Raw genomic sequence first — 20,153 nt, 5'->3', positions numbered from 1 at the left:
AAAAATATACTTAAAGTCTCCAAAGTAAACGTAATCATTATGTAGAATGGCCCATTTCAGAATCATATATATTGTAGTATTGAAGTACAATTATTGATGCATTAATGTGACCTTTAATGTTGCGCCTCTCAAGTGTGGAGCTAATTTAAATTACTTTATATCCTGCTGAGTGGCTTGTGAATTTTCCATGAGGATCAATAAATCTTAACAGATGATGATATATATTTTTTAAATCATTTGTCCATTTGTATTATTGCTTTGAATCTTCAAAGATAAATAAAGGCATTAAACTGATCTAATGGGGTCAAAAAAGTACATTTGGAAAAAGATGTGGTAAAAGGATGCTCAAGTAAAGTACAACTACCTGAAATTAGTATTATTAGTACTTGATTGATTGATTGATTGATTGATTGATTGATTGATTGATTGATTGATTGATTGATTGATTGATTGATTGATTGAAACACTGGCAACATTTAAACACAAGGTGGTAGTAGACAGCCTCGTGTGCGAAGATGAGTTTTACGCACGCTGTCGCCCCGCCCTTGAAGTAGGCAGTAACCGTCGTCATCATTCTCGTTTGCTCAACACTTTTTCTCGCTCACACACACTCACACACACTCTCCCGGGACGTGTGTGCGTGTGTTGCGTGTGTGTGTGTGTTTGCAGTTTGTTCGTTTCTTTTCTGCTGCTCGCACACCGAAACGGTTCCATCGGATATAACTTCATTTCTACCGCGACGCTAAACCCGCTTCTGGGGAGTTTTTAGGCGTTGGAAAGCGCGAGGAGGAGTTTAAAAGAAAGCAAGAAGAAGAAGACGCAGAAGAAGAGGACAGAGAAGAAGAAGAAAAGCGGTGAAACCTGGAGGAGGAACAGGGCGTTCATACTTCGAAGTAACCATGGAAGTTCCTGGTATGCAGGTAAGAGCAAAGGTGGACGCGGGGGGAGATGTGACGCTCTTCTCGGCGTCTTTTCAGCCGTTTCGGCCAAACTGAACCAGTTTATCCACCGCGGAGGCGCCGCGGAGCAGCTACAGGCCACTTCCTACGTGTTTTCAAGCCCTTACCTGCGGTTCAGTATGCGGTGTTTAACCTCCGGGACTCACCGAGTTCAGGCTCAGCGTCAAGAAAGGCTCCGACGTTCGTCGAGAAGCTCATTTTGTTCCAGAAAAGTGACTTTTAATACTAGTTTTTGTGGTTCTGTGCTGATAATGACGGCATTATTTCCTTATAGTGACTTGTAATGTGACTTTAGTACTCCAGAATGACTTCATACATAGTGACATTTTAATTCCATGTAGTGAACTATAAACTAACTTAAGTACCACATACTGCCTTTATAGTGATCTTATGGTCTTTGGTGGTGTTTGTATGGTGTTTAAATGTCTTAAAATAACTATAATAATGGCTGATAATAGCACTGAACTGCTCCACACTGAGTTAATGGTGACATAATGATCTTTATATGTCTCCATTATATTAACATAGTGCCTTAAAAATGCTCCATCCTGCCTTTATAGTGATCTTATGGTTTCATATATAGTAACTTATAATATGACCCTGGCGCTCCAAACTGAGTTTATAGTAATTGTGTGGTGTTGAAATGTCTTAAAATGACTATAGTAATGACTGATGACGTCACTGTCTTTATAGTCTCTGTAATATTCGTGGGGTGACTTATAAATGAACCTTGGTGCTCCACACTGGCTTCATGGTGAGCTGATGGTGTTCAGGTGATCCTCCATTCGTCTTATAGGGACTTAAAATGTGACTGGCTCTCTGATGTTTAACTATTATAATGACTGATGGCAGCACTGAGCTCACCGTGACATTATGGTGTTTATGTCTCTTAGTGTTGACTTTACGGTGACTTTATGCCGTTTATTGTGGTCTCTTAGGATGTCCCTGCAGTATTCATACAGTAGTTTATGATGGAAGTCTGGCTCTCAGAGTCGTGTTTATTGTGATGTTTTGCTCTTTCTATCACCAGGATGCTCTGATAATATTCACACAGTGACTTTTATTGTGATGTTTGTACTCTGTACTGAGTTTCTGCTACGTCATAGTGTTTCTGTCCCTTCAGGTGTCTTAAAGTTACCTGTTATTCATCCACGTTATCCATATAATAGTGACTCTTCAACACTTTAGAGTCGTGTATGTAAAGTTCCTGCAGTGACTCATCGAGCTTATTTTGACCTTATTGATAGCTCGATGTCTTAATCTCCTCCATATGGGTTTATAAAGGCATTCTGCATTCAGGAGGAACAAGGTGTGTCTCCTGTCGTGACATATGTTGTGTCAGTGTTGCTGAAAGTGATTTTACGTCGTCTGGTATCTGTCAGTGGACCTGCCGGTTATTTTCTTCCATTTTCACAGTTCAGCCTCAGCTCTGTTTGGTGGTGGAGTCCGCAGGTCGTAGGCTGTTTCTGCCAGTCAACAAGGTGTGCAGGGTGAGTTCTGATGGCGTTCAAGCCTCCGCTCGGCCTCCTGTTTGGCCGGCTCTCAGGTGTGTCTACCTGTGGGACTGCCTGCCTGCCTGCCTGCCTGCCTGTCAGCTCGCTCGCTCTGCCTGCTCTGTTCGTCCCAGGTGGGCGGGGCGGAAGTGCCGTCGACGGCTGGTTAAGTCAACACGCACCTGACACCTGGCAGCACCTGCAGCAGCGCCGGGGCCGACAGGAATATCTGCTGCACCGGCGCAGGCGACTGATGATGGGTGGTGGCGTCTCTTATGTAACACGTATTAGACCTGATCGACTGCGTGGCGGATGATATATTGCAGTTTTGACAGTTTATTAGTTTATTGTCCTTTTTACAGCAGAACATTAGCTGTGTCGAGTCTCATTAATGTTTGTCATCTGGTCATAAACCAAATATTATACTGATATTTTAATCATTTGGCTTCTGGACTACATTTATAATCAGTATAATCCATTTCCCTCAGCGTTTCAGGGCATCTTAGCTTCTTTCAGCTCATTGTTTGGTTTCCATGGCTGACAGTTTTGATTCACGCTCATCGGTGCAGTTTTTATATGCAGCTTTTATTGGAAAACCTCTGATAAATCTACTGCAGGGCTGCAAATTCTACACTGTTAACACTCAACAATCAGTTAAACATCAGTAATTAAACAAACAACTTAAGTTAAACTTAAGTTAGTTGTAGATATTCTGAAGTGGACGGTGAAGTACGCCTCTAAAAGTGTACCTAAAAGTATACCGACCATCCCTTTCGGGATTGCGGGGGGCTGGAGCCTATCCCGGCTGTCATCGGGCGAGAGGCGGGGTACACCCTGAACCGGTCGCCAGTCGATCGCAGGGCAACACACAAGACAGAACCATTCACGCTCACACTCACACCTAGGGGCAATTAAGAGTCACCAATTAACCTATTGAGCATGTTTTTGGTCTGTGGGAGGAAGCCGGAGAGAACCCACGCATGCACGGGAAGAACATGCAAACTTCACACAGAAAGGCCCGACCCGGGGATCAAACCGGCGACCTTCTTGCTGTGAGGTACGCGCACTACCTGCTGCGTACTGTGCCGCCTGTAGACACATCAGTTAATAGATTTTTAAATGGTTGAATGGCACCAAACGGAGTCCAGAAATGGAGCTAAAGTGCCTGAAATGTGACTAATAATTCACGTTTATGTCGACTGCTGGATGTTTGCTAACGACTTCTCAGGTCACAGCGGCGCTAACAGGAGAGCAAACATTGGATCCATTTTGCTGCAGGTCTGCTGGATATTAAAAGCGACTGTACGCCAACACGTTCGCCGTATCGCCTTCACAGGCAGCTTTAAGATGGCCGTTTGTCATTGTTTTCATTCTCTACCTGAACCGATCGGTCAGATGTTGCAGCCTCTCCTTGCAGCTCCTTCATGTCTGCGTGTTGTCACGTTGTTTTGGGTATTTTGCTTTCACTGAACAGCTTCCTGAAAGACACAACCAGAGCGATCATGAGCCCTCCTGTGGGCTCTGAGCCGTTATGTCGCAGTTCACTTGTACTTTGGACCCCCGAAGCACCAGGACGCCTCTGTTTTCCTTCTGCTTATCAATGGACGACACTGTCCTGTTGTGAAATTCACAAAATGTTTCTGACGAATATCAGTCGGCTGACACTTTTCTGTCTTCACATCCCAACAGAAGCATTACATCACGCAGAAAAACAAGCCTGTGGTCATTTCAAAACAGTGCCAGGATTTCACAATTAGCCCAGCCGCCTGTTATTTGCAACGCTCTTACAGCCTGCGAGGAATAATGTGTTTGTTAGCGTTTGCTGCCTTCAGCGCTCCTCTTTGTATTTTCTTTCCCACAGTGAATTTTATCGGAGGCAGCCCGTCTAGCCTGAAACACAGACCACATCCGCGAGGAGTTTATGCACTTTAATCAACGTAAATCCTGCAGAAAAACAGCAGAATATTTAGATTTCAGGGTGCTGCGGTTGTTGTGAACTGCAGTGATAATGAGGTGGTATCCACGAGGATCTGTCGGGTTTAACCGTGGAGATGGCAGCGATTTGGATGCGCAATCAGAGCAGCGTGTCGCAGTGTTGGGATCTAAACAAAAGCCTCTGCTTCCCCTCGTGGGAAATCCTCTCTGTGATAACCAAATTAGACATCTTTGCTTCAGGGAGTGTGTGCATGACTTTGTGTGTCCTCAGATAGCCACACTGGCCCCGTGAACCAAGGACCAGTGAGGTTCTGCAGGTTTTGACTGTGCGGCGCCACCGTGAGGTCAAAGTTTGTGGCTTTGCGTGGCCTGTATTTGGACATAGACGTTCAGGATCATCTGGCTTTCCTCTGTTAGTACCACAGAAACAGGCCTTTGGGTGTTCGTGACAGATAACATGACTGAGCTTTGCTGCTGGATCTTGTGACACAGTCAGACTTTGGCATTGTGTCATTTACAGCTGATTTTTTTGCAGCTTAATTGCACTTTTCTTCTTTAACTGTTTACCGTTGTTGAGCGTGTGCCCGTCGTTTATCGTCAGCTGCACCGTCAGAGACACGGAAACACACTTTTAGTGATGCTTATCGTCTTGTTGTTTTTGGTTTTACTGTCTTGGGTGTCAGCGTCCTGTCGTGGTTTGATGCTGTTTTAGGTGAGTTATTTCCTCTTTAATAGAAGATTAACCAAAGACCTTTTGTGTGACTCGTTAGCCAGAGGAGCGGGGAGCTCCTGACCGAGTTTCTCTGGCTCCAGTCCCACTACGAGCCCTTTAAACTGGGTATCTTCCCAAAGCTGATGAGCCTAAATTGTTGATATGGATGAAAGTTTAACTGGGAGAAACTGACGTGATCCCAAAAAGAGAAGACGTTGTTGGACCGACAGAAACGCTCTTTGCTGTCATTGGCGGTCGCACTGTGGCGTTACAGGACGGAGCTTCTTCCTCACAAACAACTGCATCGAACTGATCAGTGGGAATGTTCAATATTCCTACAGGAGAGTCTAAAAACCCTAAAAAAGACTTTCTGAGTGAAACTCTCAACCCTGCAGGCTTCAGAGTTGATGTCAATGTGACCTCTGACCCCTTTTAATGATGGAAAACAGAAAAGAGAGGACTTCCTGTTTCCCTGATCACTTGGACTCCCGGCGGGGGTCGCTCGTTCAGTTTCAGCTGAACTTTCCCGCCGTCTGGTGTCGAGACTTCCTGCTGTAAATCGTCCTGACGTGAACAGGTACAGCGAGTCCAGGTCGCTCCCAGCGTGGCAGACGGCGGGGAAGCCGTCTGATCAAACAGCAGGGAGTGTTTCCTCCTCCTCCTCCTGCTCTTTGTATTTTGTAAGGCTGGACCTCTCACAGTCTGGCATCCCGTCATGGACTCCTCCAGCCTCAAACCTGACAGACTCTTCACTTCAGTGTGTTTTTGGGTGGCAAACGGCCGCCAGCCTCCAGCAGCTGCCTCTGGCTTTTGGCCGTGGATGATGAGTCAGTTTTTCTGCCGTCTGAATCACACCAGAATGTCTTTACTGTCCCACGTTGTTGTCTTTGGTTTGTTTACATTCACATTTTCCTAAAGCGTCATTCGTAAACACAAGTCACATGGTCGCAGACACAAGTCGCACCATAAGTCTGTGAAGTCAGACGGGCGACAGTTTGAGACCAGGCAGAGCTGTGAGTCATTGAAGTCTCCAGTTTCACTCATGATCAGCGGCCGTCGGCGTCATGATGCCAAAGAAACATGAAATAATAAAATAACACGACGAAATGACTGAAGACACGAGCAAAGTGATCATTTAGTTTGGGTTAAAATTGCAGTTGATTCATCTTGTTAATCGATTGACAGAAAGTTAATCAATAATTAATTCATTTTTTGACACTTTTCAAGCAAAACTGCCAAATGTTCCTCAGTGCCAGCGTCCTGATCGTGATAATTAGCTGTTTTTCTTTGTTTTACATGAGAGTAAATCACTAATTTGGGGTTTTGGGACTGTTGATCGTTACATGTAGCTTTAGTTTAACCAGCAAAAGCCAAAGATATTCAGCTTAATATGATATAAAACAGAAAAAAGGTGGAAATCTCCATAATTGAGAGGCTGGAAACGGGATTTTCTGCTTTTACATGAAATAATTACTTCAATGTCAGATTTTATTACATTTGCACAAAGCAAGGCTAGTCTTAATGCTAAGCTAAGCTAACTGGCTGTAGCTACATTTTGTGCAAGCAGTCATGAGAGCGGCTAATTCTGTCAGGATGTTTCTCAAAATGTCAAAATATTCCTTAAATTTTTGAGAGGCTTTTATTGCAGTAAATAGAAGAAATGGTTTTGGGATCGACGCTGACGTTCAGGTGACCAATGAGAGGCGGCCGGAGGGCAGACTGCTGCTGTGCCTCCAGTCTGAGTGGACGTCAGTAAGTGTTGGAAAATGGATTGAGTCGTGATTTCAAGTCGAGCTTAAACAAAACAGGAAGTGTTAAAGAGCGGTGAGATTTTCACATGACGCGGCTCTGCAAAGGTCATTTTTGAGAATGCTGTGTTTGTACTTCCTCCTCCCGCAGCTGTGACCTTTGACCTGTAGCGCACACTCACAGAGAGCTTTTCTGTTGGGATGTTTGGACGCCACTTGTTAGTAAAAACATGGATCCCTCCGGCTGCCTGGCTTACTCAGTCGCACACAGAGTTTCCACAGCCTGGTCCAAGTTTTCCCGGGCAGCTGAATGTTTGCATGGAGGCGACTTCGCTGACCTCTAAAACTCTTTTTATGTGTGCAGCTCTGACCTGTCTGCCTCTTATCGCCAGCGTTCTCCTTATCAACAGTTAACCTACAGTCATAAAACTAAGGTGTGTTCCTCGTTATTTGAATCTCCCTTTAACATTAACAATAACATTACATTTGTGTTCAGTGGTGGCTTGAAATTAACGGGAAAAATGACTGAATAAAGTCAAAGATTTGTTTGACAGAAATGAGGAAAATGGGACCATTTACACGATACTGAAGGAGAAAACTAATCGTTCATATTTGAAATGAATGAGAAGATTCAGGCTTTTTGCAGGTTTCAAATCTGAATAAAAGTTATAATACAAACAAGGCTACGAGTCGGCAGCCATGCTGGTGGCTCTGTAAGGCTGGAGCTTTGAGCTAAATGCTAACACCAGCCTGCTAACATGCTCGCAATGGCAATGCTAACGTGTTGATGTTTAGCAGGTGTGACGAGACAAAGTGACCGCTATGTTTAGGTAAGACTCAGCCACGCTAGCCGCTCTGTGAGGCACGTAAGCTAAATGCTAATGCTAATGTTAGCATGCAGACAAACTGACAGTGCTGATGGTATAATGTTTACAGTGTTCACCATCCTAGTTTAAATCAGCTGATTAATTGATTAATCAATATTTAATTTATGTTCGTTTCAAGCAGTAAAGCCAAATATTTGTTCTCTCAAGCTCTCTCTCTCTCTCAAGTGAGGGTTTGTGACTTTTCTCTGTTTTATGTCATAAATTAAATAACTTTGGGTCAAAATTTGAAGATGTCAACCATGAAGACATTTTCTAGACTAAAGCATTAATTGATAATCGACAAGTGAATCGTTAGCTGCTGACCGGTTAGCCGTCCAGCACATCCTCAGCGCCTCATTGGTCGTTATTTAACTATTTTCCAGCGCTCTTCCTTGATTCAAGGCTGAGGGTTTTACGCCAAAGGATTTATCCGAATGAGCAACATGATCGGTTAGTGAGTTAAACATTAACATGAAACAGCTTTTTCAATCTGGAAAGAAGGTTTGTTTGCATTTGTCTAATTCTCTGTGAATGTCCATAACCGATAAACTGAGATTAAGATTCCCAGACTGCGTTCAAGCAGATTATTTGACCTGCGGTGAAAATTAAGTCTTTGTGGCCGAGAGTCGGTCGTTTTACACTTTCTGTCTTTCAGGTGTCTTCAGGCGTAGAAAAAACTGCTGCCATGTTCTGTGATGAGCGAGCGAGTTGAATATTTAACTTCCTTCTCTGCTTTAAATATTGTTCTTTCACCACGCCGAGACAGAAAGGTCAAAGTTCAGCCTCTCAGCTCGAGATCGTCCCTCTTACAAGCACAGTTTACTTTTACGTCTGTTAGCATCTATACTCGTGTGCATGTTTTTGGGTTATTATTATTACTGTTTTTCATATTTTTCTTGTTAATTTCTGCTTCATATTAAGGTGTTTTGACTTGCATTTATTGCTTTACACCCGAGCACCAGGCTAATTCCTTGGCAGTAAACTATCTGTGAGTCTGCAGTTGGGAAGGATGTTGGAACGGAAAGCCGTTCGTTTGTTTGATATGGCATTATTACCTCACGATTGATATCCAGACAGCCCGTTTCTGCACTTCCTTATCAGCTTGAGGTGAATCATGGAGCGTGCGGTCACATTTTCCCTGGATGATGCACACAAACACATAAATACAGAACAAATTAAGGAATATTTTTGGTGCGTTTTTCACTGGTTGTGCTTCTTCAGAGCACAGACGAGTTGTCGGTGTTGCACAATGATGTGATTTGTACTTTTGTGATGCAGTGTGAAAACATAAATGCCAATATTGCGCCATATTTCAGACACTGTCAAGACTGAAGGCTTCGTTCGTAAATGTTTTATTTGATAGTATTTTCACTTTGTTTAGACAGTGTCGCATGTTTTTAATCCAGATTACATCTGAGACTATCAAACCTCTTCTTCATCGATGGAACTGTTCCTCATCCTTGTGGTCAGTCAGTTAATCTGTGTTGTTTTATGCACCTGTGACTGATTGGACCTGTGATCAAGATGGCCGAGCTCTGTTGTCCTGTAATTAATAGTTGTAGGCAGAGGCCGATTAAGGTGACGCCCATGCTGTATGAGTCTGATGAGCCGGAGCAGGTGAGAACACCTGGGTGAAATTTAAGGGAAGCTGCATTTGGGAACTTGCGCTCAGCAGTCCTGTTGTGTTATACTATGTGTGCCATGCTCACCGTCTTACCTGAGCAGGTTAGCATGCTAACATTCGGCACTAAACTCTGAGTACAGCCGAGTGAAGACATTAAACTAATAGTTTAATAGTTGTTGAGAAACTTAAGTTTGGTCCAAAGAGGTGACCGACCTCGTCGAGACAAAAAACAACAAATGTGAGACTCAAGGTGGCGCTAGAGTAAGAATCAGCTGATTGAAGTGGTCTGAGGGCCATGAATGTCATGGACACGTCTCAGTCTGGACCCAAGTTTGGACAGACAGCCAGAAAGTGACGTCAGTGCAGAGTGAGAGTCAAAGACCTGTTTGTCCACAGGTGCGTTTAAGGATGAACCTCATCCAGGTGAGACGCCTCGCTCATCATCCGATGACTAAACATCTGTGTTTTTAGCACAGTGTCCGGCCTCTCTTCTGGTTGGACGAGTCGATTCTTAATGAGCGACCTTTACTGTGGCGTTACGTTCAGGGCGGAGACGAGTTTGTGTTGGTTGTTGTTTTGTTGGTGAGAGTTGTTTGACGGCGGCAGCGTTTCTGGTGTCTTTTATGAGTCCGTGTGGGCCGAGAGCAGCTGCTCAGCGACTCGGACGCCAAGCGTCTCCGCTTCAACGTTCACTTTCTCCACCTCGTTTCCTTTCATTCGATCGCTGAGAGGAAGCAGAATATGGGCTCCACGTGCACCGAGGGTCGAGCGGGAGACGCTGTGGTTAGACGGCGTTTACCTGGAGGACACCAGGACGCTCTTCCACATCGTCTACTGTCATAGACGTTTTTCTGTTGAGCCCTTTTGATGGTTTGCGGCATTCAGAGGTGTGTTCACAGAGGGTTGTTTTTAATATACGGTGTGTATTGACAGCAGCATTGTCTCCAGAAGCCTTTCATGTGACCGCATTGTGAGCTGCAGGGTGATCCCACAGTTATTGTTGGACTTTTTGTCTCCCTGTCTTCTCTGCAGTCATCATCTTTGCTTCTTCTAATCTGTTTTCTCTCCGTCTCTCTGCGCCAGGCTAAAAGTATCATTAGACACTAACCACTGTATTTGCTGACAGGGTGTGGCAGCATTGTGGGCAGTGTGTGTGTGTGTGTGTGTGTGTGTGTGTGTGTGTGTGTGTGTGTGTGTGTGTGTGTGTGTGTGTGTGTGTGTGTGTGTGTGTGTGTGTGTGTGTGTGTGTGTGTGTGTGTGTGTGTGTGTGTGTGTGTGTGTGTGTGTGTGTGAGATGTTCCTTTTTTAGCTCAGAGAGGAAACTCGACCAGCATCATAGGAACATCATATGCCTCTGTGGGTGTGTTTATTAAATGTTCTTCCAAACAATTCTCAGAGTTTTAGGGACAAAATGTGAGTGTGTCTCGCAGTCAGGAGTGTGTGTTGCTCTGACTTGCATAACAAGTGCTCGGTGAGGCCTCGGTGGCAGCACTGGAAGCGCTGGATCTCTCCCCGGTCCTCGCTGACAGGGAGTGGAGCTGCTCTGCTCAGTCATAAACTGGATGTGTGGACGTGGTGTGTTATGTTACACAGTTAATGTGTTTAAAGGCCTGAACACTGGAGGTACATTACTGATCCTCTTCTGGCCGTTTCTGCCAAGTCTTAATGAGATCAACCAGTTAATTATTACAAAAATGTCTCGTTACGTCCAACCAACAGTCCAAAGATGTTCAGTTTAACGTACGAAAGATAAAGATGAGCAGCAAAGCAAACGTCACGCATTAAGATCGTCAATGCCGCTTTGCATTGTGGGATCGCTCCTTTCAGGCTAGTGCCCCTCGCCTCTGGAACGCAGTCCCAGTGACCTTACGTTGCATCGAGTCCACTGAAGTTTTTAAGAGAGAACTTAAAACCTATCTTTTTAAACAGGCTTTTCATTGTTGATGTCCCCGGGGCCTCTGTGAGGTTATTTGTTGTTGTGTCATTGTTTGTCTTTATGCTGTGGTCCAGTATCCTCTGTATTTTATTGCTTTTATCTACACTGTAAAGCACTTTGTGATTGTTATCTAAGAGAAGTGCTCTATAAATAAAATTTACTTACTTACTTACTCACTAACTATACTTGTGCCAGCGTCGTGTCCGGTGTTAGCATTCTGAAATATTCACCAGAAATCGCACACGCCTCAAGTTCGCACTACGGTTTCAGACGTCTCACGTGCTGCTTTAGCACGTTAGCATGGACTCTTGGACAGTATTTAATGATCTGCTGAGCGTCCCTCTGGCGCCACCTCCAGGACAGTCAGCTGACAGAATGAGCTTTGTAGGTTTAGAAAGTGAGTGATGAGTCTTGGCTGCGACGTTCACTCGTCTGAATTCAGCGACTTCTGAGTTTGACATTCGCTGCAGCAGCAAAGAGCAAAGAGTGAGGAAATGAATGTAAGTCAGTGGAAAGTCCTCAGAGATAAGTGTGGTGTGTGTGTGTGTGCGCGTGTGTGTGTGCGCGTGTGTGTGTGGTCTGGCAGCTGTGTGTGTTCAGTTCCTGTTATCTTTAACTGTCATGCATGCTTCCTTCTGTGTTTTTATGGTTTTTTTCAGTGTGTGTGTGTGTGTGTGTGTGTGGCTCTATGGTGACAACATGGCTGTCGTGTTGCAAAGCGTTGCGTGTGTGTGTGTGTGTGTGCGTGTGTGTGTGTGTGTGTGTGTGTGTGAGGAAATCAGTCAAAGTCTGGGAATCTGATAGAAACTTAATAGACGTTTGTGAACTTTGCATCATGAAACTTTGTCGTTTTCTGCCTGTGCTGAACAATTTTATGTACATGTTTTAAAAACTTAAATTATTCTGTGACTGTAATCTTGTCCTTCCTTGTCTCCTCTTCTCTCCTCGTCTCTTCCTCCTCTCAGAGTACTCAGATTGATCCGGAGGAGTTGTTCACCAAATTGGATCGCATCGGAAAAGGATCGTTTGGAGAGGTGTGTGCCGTCTTTCACACTCCACTCCTTTTTTTTTCTGCTCCTCCTTCATTTCCTGTGTTCCTCCTCCTGCAGGTGTTTAAAGGGATCGATAATCGCACTCAGAGCGTCGTTGCCATTAAGACCATTGACCTGGAGGAGGCCGAGGACGAGATCGAGGACATCCAGCAGGAGATCACGGTCCTCAGTCAGTGCGACAGTCCGTACATCACCAAGTACTACGGGTCCTACCTGAAGGTGAGACGCGCTCCACTGTCATCCCGTCAAACTGGTCGTTTTATTAGGACAGGAAGAGGATTCAGAGCTGAAAACGTCCCAGGAGAAAAGTCAAAGTTAGCAACACTTGATCTGACTTTGTGGCTTTGTGCAGCTTCATTTGATTACTCAATTAACTAGACATGAATTCTCTGTTTCAGGGCAGCAAACTATGGATCATCATGGAGTATCTGGGTGGAGGTTCGGCTCTTGACCTGGTGAGTGTTAAAGTCGTTTCTGGTGAGATTATTTATCTGAATGAGTCAAGAAAAAAGAGCATTTGAGACATTCATCCAGAAAAGTCACGTTCAGGGTTTTTCTGAAAGATGAAACTTCCCAAAATTCAGATGGAAAGAAGAAGAAATGTATTCTTCAGTTCAGTCTTCATCATTTTTTGTCATTTATGGTGGCTTTTCATTCACGATGCATCCAAATAAAACCACAAAACAGTAGAAAAATCTAAGCTTTAGTAAAAATCCGGACAGCAGTGTGAGTCCGTGGATCAGCTGTGAAGAAAGAGCGATAAGAAGGTTAAATGAATGAATAAAAAGTGAAGTTTGTTTCATATAAGAAGCACAGCGGCGTCTGTTTACCTGATGAGTGTTCAGTGTCGTGTTGAATGAACCTGAACAGGGTGTGTTTGAGTTCCTGCGTTCAGCCTGAAGCATGTCAGTGAGTGTTTTCTATCTGTATCATCACTTGACGAGTGTGTGTGTGTGTGTGTGTGTGTGTGTGTGTGTGTGTGTGTGTGTGTGTGTGTGTGTGTGTGTGTGTGTGTGTGTGTGTGTGTGTGTGTGTGTGTGTGTGTGTTGGTGCATGCGTGCGCAGCTGCGGGCGGGTCCGTTTGATGAGTCACAGATTGCCACCATGCTGAAGGAGATCCTGAAGGGCCTCGACTACCTGCACTCTGAGAAGAAGATCCACAGAGACATCAAAGGTACGCACGCCGCTGCCGCCCGATCAGCTGGTTATTGATCGCGCAGCCTGGATCTTCTGCCTCGCTGAAAAGCAGCAGTCCAGTCATTTAGTGTTTGGTTTTAATGGAAATGTGTGAATTTGCAAGCGAGACATGAAAAGCAGCTGCAGCAGAGGTCAGTTTTTAGCAGCTAGTGTAGGTCTAGCTCCAAAAGCACTACATTTCCCATAATGCAACTCAGCAGCACATGTTATTAGAGCTTCCCAAACTTGCAGTAAGAGCTGTTTTGTATCACTTGTTACTCTTAAATTGACTTTAAGGCCACGTGGACAGCACTCATTCAGCCTATGTGCCCATATTTACCCTCCAGATTGGTGAAATTCCCAATTTTAAAGCTGCTCTTTGTAGAATTTCTGTCATTGGCGCCCCCTGGTGCTACAGTAAAATCCTGTGGCAGACCACAGATGTGATCTTATGCAGAGACGCTAACTGTAAGACTTGAGAGATGCTTTAATCATGAACCAAAATCTGTAATAATGAAGGCGTTCACACTCTGTAGCTGCCAACGTCCTGCTGTCGGAGCACGGTCAGGTGAAGCTGGCGGACTTCGGGGTAGCCGGTCAGCTGACGGACACGCAGATCAAGAGGGAAACCTTCGTGGGAACGCCGTTCTGGATGGCTCCTGAGGTGATCCAGCAGTCCGCCTACGACTCCAAGGTAAGACACCTGTCGGTATCCCTGCACACGCTCACATTCACCCTCGTAAAGGTTAACTGGGCTGGTAGTCCTGCAGTTAGCTCTCGCTAATATCACTGTTGGCTAAAACTCTCCCAAACACTATTGTCCAATCGTAGCTTAGCAACTGTAACAGGTTTATCAGGTCAAGTCTTTTTTTATCATCTGTGTTTTTGCTCTTACGCTGCCTAAGTTAGCATGTCTGGCTAACTAGCTGAATATTGTTGCAGCCTAGCGCTATTTAAGGCGAGACTTAGCATAGCATTAGCCAAGTACATTATTTTTTGGTGTTTAAAGGTGACGCTATAAAAGCACCATTGAGGACCGGCACAGGCTCTGTCTATGAGCTGTGTAACAACAATCCTGGATGCTAACAGCTGCTAAACTACTTTAGGCTAACGTCTCCGTCCTGCTCTGTTTCGGATTAAGTTTCACAGACTTTCAGTTTATCATTAACATAACTGATTATGTATTTCTACAGTAAATATTTGAACCATGTTATGTTTGAAAGAATTAATAGTCTAATATCACTTTTTTTCTTTAATACTGAACCATAATAATATGGCTAACTAGCTTCTCCGCTTCTTATCGTCCATGTCATCGACTAAAAAGGAAAAGTCTACTTTTGTCCTCTTAAATTCAATCTCATTAAAGTTTGAAATCAAGGACTCATCCTTTCAAAAGTTACTGTAATTTATTCATAGTAAATCCTTCGCTGTTATCTTCGTAGATTCGTGCAGTGCCCGTTAGCTTAACCAGCTTGACAGGCGTAGCGACAGTAACTGTAGCTGAAGATTGACTGTTAATAGTTCACGTCGGTTTTTTTATCTTAAATTTCTATCATCGTAATTTACATATTGGATGCTAAGTTTTACGATACGCACCATAAGTGGGAGCTAGCATATTTATTGCCTACGCTTAGCTATATTTTAGAGTTAGGGTTCATTTGTATTCGATCAAACTTAAATCCTTTTTAACCCTTTTCCAAATCTAATTAGGTTTCACTCTGAGCGTTCACACGTAATTAAAGTTACAAGTAAAAATTCAAAGGTTAGTTTTTTGTCTGTAATCACCCTTTCGTGGGAGAAACGCTGCAGTTTGAAGCAGCAGCCTGTGCAGCTAACGTGAGAATGAGGCTTGAAATGCTGATCAAATATTTATCTGAGTCGCTGAAACAACAGCTGCAGGCTTCGTTCATCATGAGCTGTTCGCTGCAGACGCTGAACGTCCTGAATCTGAACTACGACCCTGAACATCTTAACATATTGATACGATGATCATAAACTTCTTCCTGCAAATGACGTGACGTGACCGTTTCTCTGGAGGTGAGTCACCGCTCTGTTGGCTGTTTTGAATACTCGTGGCTGTGGCTGGAGAGATAACAGATCAGCAGATTAGAGCCAGACGTTTCATTTTAGCTGTTGCGCAATTAATTGGCGACGGCTCTAATTTGCCTTTGGTGAATGAGGCAGTTAGCAGGCTCACACTGGTCTCACTCATTGGACTTCACGGGGACATTTTCCTTCAGGCGCAGCGCAGTGCGTCTTCTAACCTTCAGAGCACAGAACTTTACTTACACCACTTTAACCCTCGTTTGACATCTGTTTGTGTCACCGGGCTTGTTCTTGTGCTGCGACGTTGAAACCCGTCCACGTCCTCAGGTCTGTCCCTCAAACCCACGTGTGTTGTTTCCCACAGAGCTGCTAAACTGATTTGTCCTGTTGTGTGTTCAGTACAAACAAACTGTCCATTTGTCGGGTTGAATGCGGTGAAGCCGGGCTTCACACCTGTGGCATTCCTTCATTCCTCTGGCGCCCTACGCCGTGCGCCATGTTTGTGTACTGCCGTGGCAACCCGGGCCACGTGGATTTGTTGTTGTGGCGGCTCCGAGGTCGTTTGCATCGTTTCCACAGTGTCCTAGGTCTCATTTGCATGGAATGGAAACACACACACCGTCCTGCCGCCTCACAAACTGCTGTGTTCAGCCTTTATTAAACAAATCAACCGTGACCTTGAACCAACCTTCAGTCTCATGAGACGTTCGCGCTTCCCTCATAGTGAGCGTCCAGTCGTTGTCTTTGGTTTTAGAGTTGACGTCAAGCCTCTGAGTGAAAGACAAACACAACACAAACACTCATGTGTTCATCGCTGCACCTGGTGCGACCGAGCGCACACAGAAGTGAAAATGTGGTTTAAATAAAGTATACAGACGTCCTTTATGAAACTGTACAATAAGCTGATGTCTCCTGACCTGCTTTGTGTGTGTGTGTGTGTGTGTGTGTGTGTGTGTGTGTGTGTGTGTGTGTGTGTGTGTGTGTGTGTGTGTGTGTGTGTGTGTGTGTGTGTGTGTGTGTGTGTGTGTGTGTGTGTGTGTGTGTGTGTGTGTGTGTGTGCGTGCGTGCGTGCGTGCGTGCGTGTGTGTGTGGTTTGCCATGTTTTGGAATAAGGCCCTTTTGTTACAGTGTGTGTGCGCGAGGTGTCTCTTAATGTGGTTTGATTCATGTCGCCGTATGTGTGTGTTTGTATGTGCGTGTGTTTGTTGTACATCAGATCCTTCAACCATTGTCCTCATTATTGATTAACCTGCTGATTAGTCAATTAATTGCTTAATCACCTATAAAATGTCCAAAAAAATGGGGAAAGAGCTCATCACAATTTATCAAAGTGGCACCTTGTGTGTGTGTGCGTGCGTGCGTGCGTGCGTGCGTGCGTGCGTGCGTGTGTACTGTCTGCTGGCCACCATATGTTCAGTGTGTAGCAGTAATGGAGCCGCAGAGTTAACAGTCAAACGGTGACCGAGCATCCTGTTGTAATGTGACCCTGAGCAGCTCTGCTACAACTGGACTGTGTGTGTGTGTGTGTGTGTGTGTGTGTGTGTGTGTGTGTGTGTGTGTGTGTGTGTGTGTGTGTGTGTGTGTGTGTGTGTGTGTGTGTGTGTGTGTGTGTGTGTGTGTGTGTGTGTGTGTGTGTGTGTGAGATAACGTCTGCTTCTTACCTGGGCTGCCACATGGTCATTGGAGCAAACTGAAATAATGTGACATTCAACCTGTGTGCACGTGTAACTTCTGTGTGTGTGTGTGTGTGTGTGTGTGTGTGTGGTGTTATTACCCACAGTGACATATGGTTGGTGGGTGTCACAAACAACCTCACAACTTTCATCCAAACCACCAGACTGTGTGTGTGTGAACAGACTTTAGCCTGTAGCAAGAAGAAGCTAAACAGACAATTAATCAACAATATTGATGATTGGTGAAGTCATCTGTCAATCATTCTCTGGTTCCAGCCTCTCAGATGTGACAGTTTGCTGTTTTCTCTGTTTCATATCATTGCAAACTGAATATCTTTGGGCTGTTTGTCACACAAAACAGGACATTTGAAGACGTCTCGTTGAATTTTTTGCTATTTTTTCGCATTTGCTCAACAGCAAGAGTTCCCAGACGGACTGATTGATTGATTGTGAGAACGGTGACTTTTTCATCGTTTAACTGTCTCCATGAATTGTGGTACCGTGTTGAAATGCAGTGATGGAGGAATACGGACTTCCTGTGTTCGTCTCTGCAGGCTGATATTTGGTCGCTCGGCATCACGGCCATCGAGCTCGCCAAGGGCGAACCTCCGAACTCCGACATGCATCCAATGAGAGTGCTGTTCCACATCCCCAAGAGTCCTCCTCCGATGCTGAGCGGAGATTTCTCCAAGAGCTTCAAAGAGTTCACCGAGGCCTGCCTCAACAAGGACCCTGCGTTTGTAAGACACGCACACACACACGCGCACACACACACACACACACACACACACACACACACACACACACACACACGCGCACACACACACGCGCACACACACACACACACACACACACACACACACACACACACACACACACACACACACACACAGCGTGAATCAGACAGATGAAGACGTTTCTCATCGTGCTCACAATGTTTTGAAGCTCCGGTCGTAAAATGTCCACAAATCCCAACTTGTTAATCGGCATCGTGTTTCATCTCTGAGTTAATGTTCGAGGTACGAAGAGATAAAACGATCCAGTGATTCACATGAAGAAGAAAAGATTAAAAGAAGAAAACAGATTTGTGCATCAGAACTTTTCTTTTTTCCTCTCCCATCGACCAGTTCACGACCCCTCAGATTTATCTGGGGACCCTTCAGAGGGGCCTGACCCTGAGGTTGGGCACCACTGAACTAATGACATAAATTCAGGAAAATACAGAAAATAATCGATTTGTTTTTATATTTTATTTTTTCAGGTTTGAGTCTGGTCATCGTTCTTCATGTCTTTCATTCTTCCTTCACTGTGACTAGTTGTGTGTTGCTGCCCTCTGGTGGACAAATCGCTCCTCTCTCCGTCTCTCTCAGGCATCTCTGTTTTATTTGTCCTCCTTAATCATGTTTTTAATGTGCACATAAATGAACCAGACTGTCCAGAAATAAGTGGACTTGTCTCTGTCTCTGTCTTCACGCAGCGTCCCACAGCCAAGGAGCTCCTCAAACACAAGTTCATCGTCAAACACTGTAAGAAGACGTCCTACCTCAGCGAGCTGATCGACAGGTACAGGAGGTGGAAGGAGGAGGGCCACAGCAACAGCAGCTCCGACGACTCGGACAGGTAATCCCATTACTTTTGATTTTTGAAGAAGGAGTCTGGATCTGCTTTACGTCTGTGTGTGCGTAGTGAGTAACGTGTGTGTGTGTGTGCGTGTGCGTGTGCGTGAAGTGAGTCCAGTAATAAAGAGAACAGCGAGTCTCCTGAGTGGAACTTCACCACCGTCCGGAAGAAGAAGACGGAGGGCAGGAAGGTGCTGAACGGAACGGTCAGTACCATGAAAGTACTGCTCGTACTCTGTTTACTGTGTAAATGTACTGCATGTACTTCAGAAGCATCTTTTCATGGGAGTTTGGTTTCAAAAGGTCGATGTCCTGCTTCACATTTTGGCTCTTCAGCCTTTTAAATCACGCTCACCGTGTTTTTTCTCCTTTTCAACGTCACCCTGCGGCTCCTCCTCTTCCTCCTCCTCCTCCTCCTCCTCGTCTTCATCGGTGCAGGGTCAGGATCAGCTGAGTAAATCTGCCAGTCTGACCACAGTCATCTCCCCTGTCTTCACAGAGGTCAGTATGCTCACACCTCAGTCCTGAAGAGAAATAAAAACAAGCCAGTAAACATTCGCATAAATGAACATCCTGTATTTTTTCCAAAAATGTCATAGTGAGGATTTTGTAAATAATAATACTAATATAATAATGATAAACTTATTTTTCTTTTCATACAAGGATTGCAGCTCAAAGTGAAGAAATCACGAGAAACGTTCAACAAGCCACCAAAACTTATTGTTTGATTATTCTCTGATTCGTCAGATTAAATGAGTCTTATTCATGAAATCAACTTGAATCAAGAAGGAGAAAGATGAAATGATCATGTTGCTGTTTGACCGCAGTGAAAATGTTGCTGTTAAAAGGCCAAACGGCAACAAATGTGGAGGATGAATATTTTCTTACATCAAACGTGGTGTGACATCACATGAGTGGGAACAGTCCTACGCAGCCACCACCGGAATCTAATGTGCAAATAGCGTAATGCTAACAATGTTAGCGTAGCCTGATGTTTATCTGTAACTTAAGCTGAAGTATCTGAACGTACGAGGGGAAACACAAACGCTAACATCTAAATCAGGCCGAGAAGAGCGTAAACTCAAATCATTCAGACTCCCAGAAGCCTGAAACCTGCAGCGAGGACAAAACAGACGAAAGGTTTTATCTTCGTCTTCTTTTGTAGCTGAAGCAGCAGCACAAGGAGCACTCTGAGCAGCGATTGGCCATCGAGGAGCTGGAGCGCAACATCCGATTGGCTGAAGAAGTCTGTCCAGGCATCACGGACAGGATGGTCACACACATCATTGCCAGGTACCAGAAGTACGTCCATCG

At 44.7% G+C, this 20,153-nt stretch overlaps 1 protein-coding gene across 3 annotated transcripts in view; it reads left to right on the top strand.

Annotated features, from left to right (window-relative positions):
* stk26 (serine/threonine protein kinase 26) overlaps window positions 1-20,153 on the top strand; it is a 378,991-nt gene that overhangs the window by 357,028 nt on the left and 1,810 nt on the right. Inside the window, exons 2-12 of one of the 3 annotated variants that reach the window (XM_070993415.1) lie at window positions 839-920; window positions 12,239-12,307; window positions 12,383-12,544; window positions 12,724-12,780; window positions 13,391-13,499; window positions 14,038-14,195; window positions 17,775-17,960; window positions 18,698-18,840; window positions 18,949-19,045; window positions 19,278-19,340; window positions 20,005-20,141. In XM_070993415.1, the coding sequence (XP_070849516.1) occupies window positions 900-920; window positions 12,239-12,307; window positions 12,383-12,544; window positions 12,724-12,780; window positions 13,391-13,499; window positions 14,038-14,195; window positions 17,775-17,960; window positions 18,698-18,840; window positions 18,949-19,045; window positions 19,278-19,340; window positions 20,005-20,141 (1,202 nt within the window). In that variant the 5' untranslated portion in view covers window positions 839-899. Of the gene's footprint in view, window positions 1-619; window positions 921-12,238; window positions 12,308-12,382; window positions 12,545-12,723; window positions 12,781-13,390; window positions 13,500-14,037; window positions 14,196-17,774; window positions 17,961-18,697; window positions 18,841-18,948; window positions 19,046-19,277; window positions 19,341-20,004; window positions 20,142-20,153 lie in introns of those variants that run through there. The other 2 variants (XM_070993414.1, XM_070993416.1) reach the window with 2 other exon arrangements.

The sequence above is a fragment of the Chaetodon trifascialis genome, chromosome 23 (genome assembly GCF_039877785.1).
Source record: "Chaetodon trifascialis isolate fChaTrf1 chromosome 23, fChaTrf1.hap1, whole genome shotgun sequence".
NCBI lineage: Eukaryota > Metazoa > Chordata > Actinopteri > Chaetodontiformes > Chaetodontidae > Chaetodon > Chaetodon trifascialis.
Note: the sequence above shows the minus strand (reverse complement) of the source record. Positions and strands in the feature narration are given on the sequence as shown.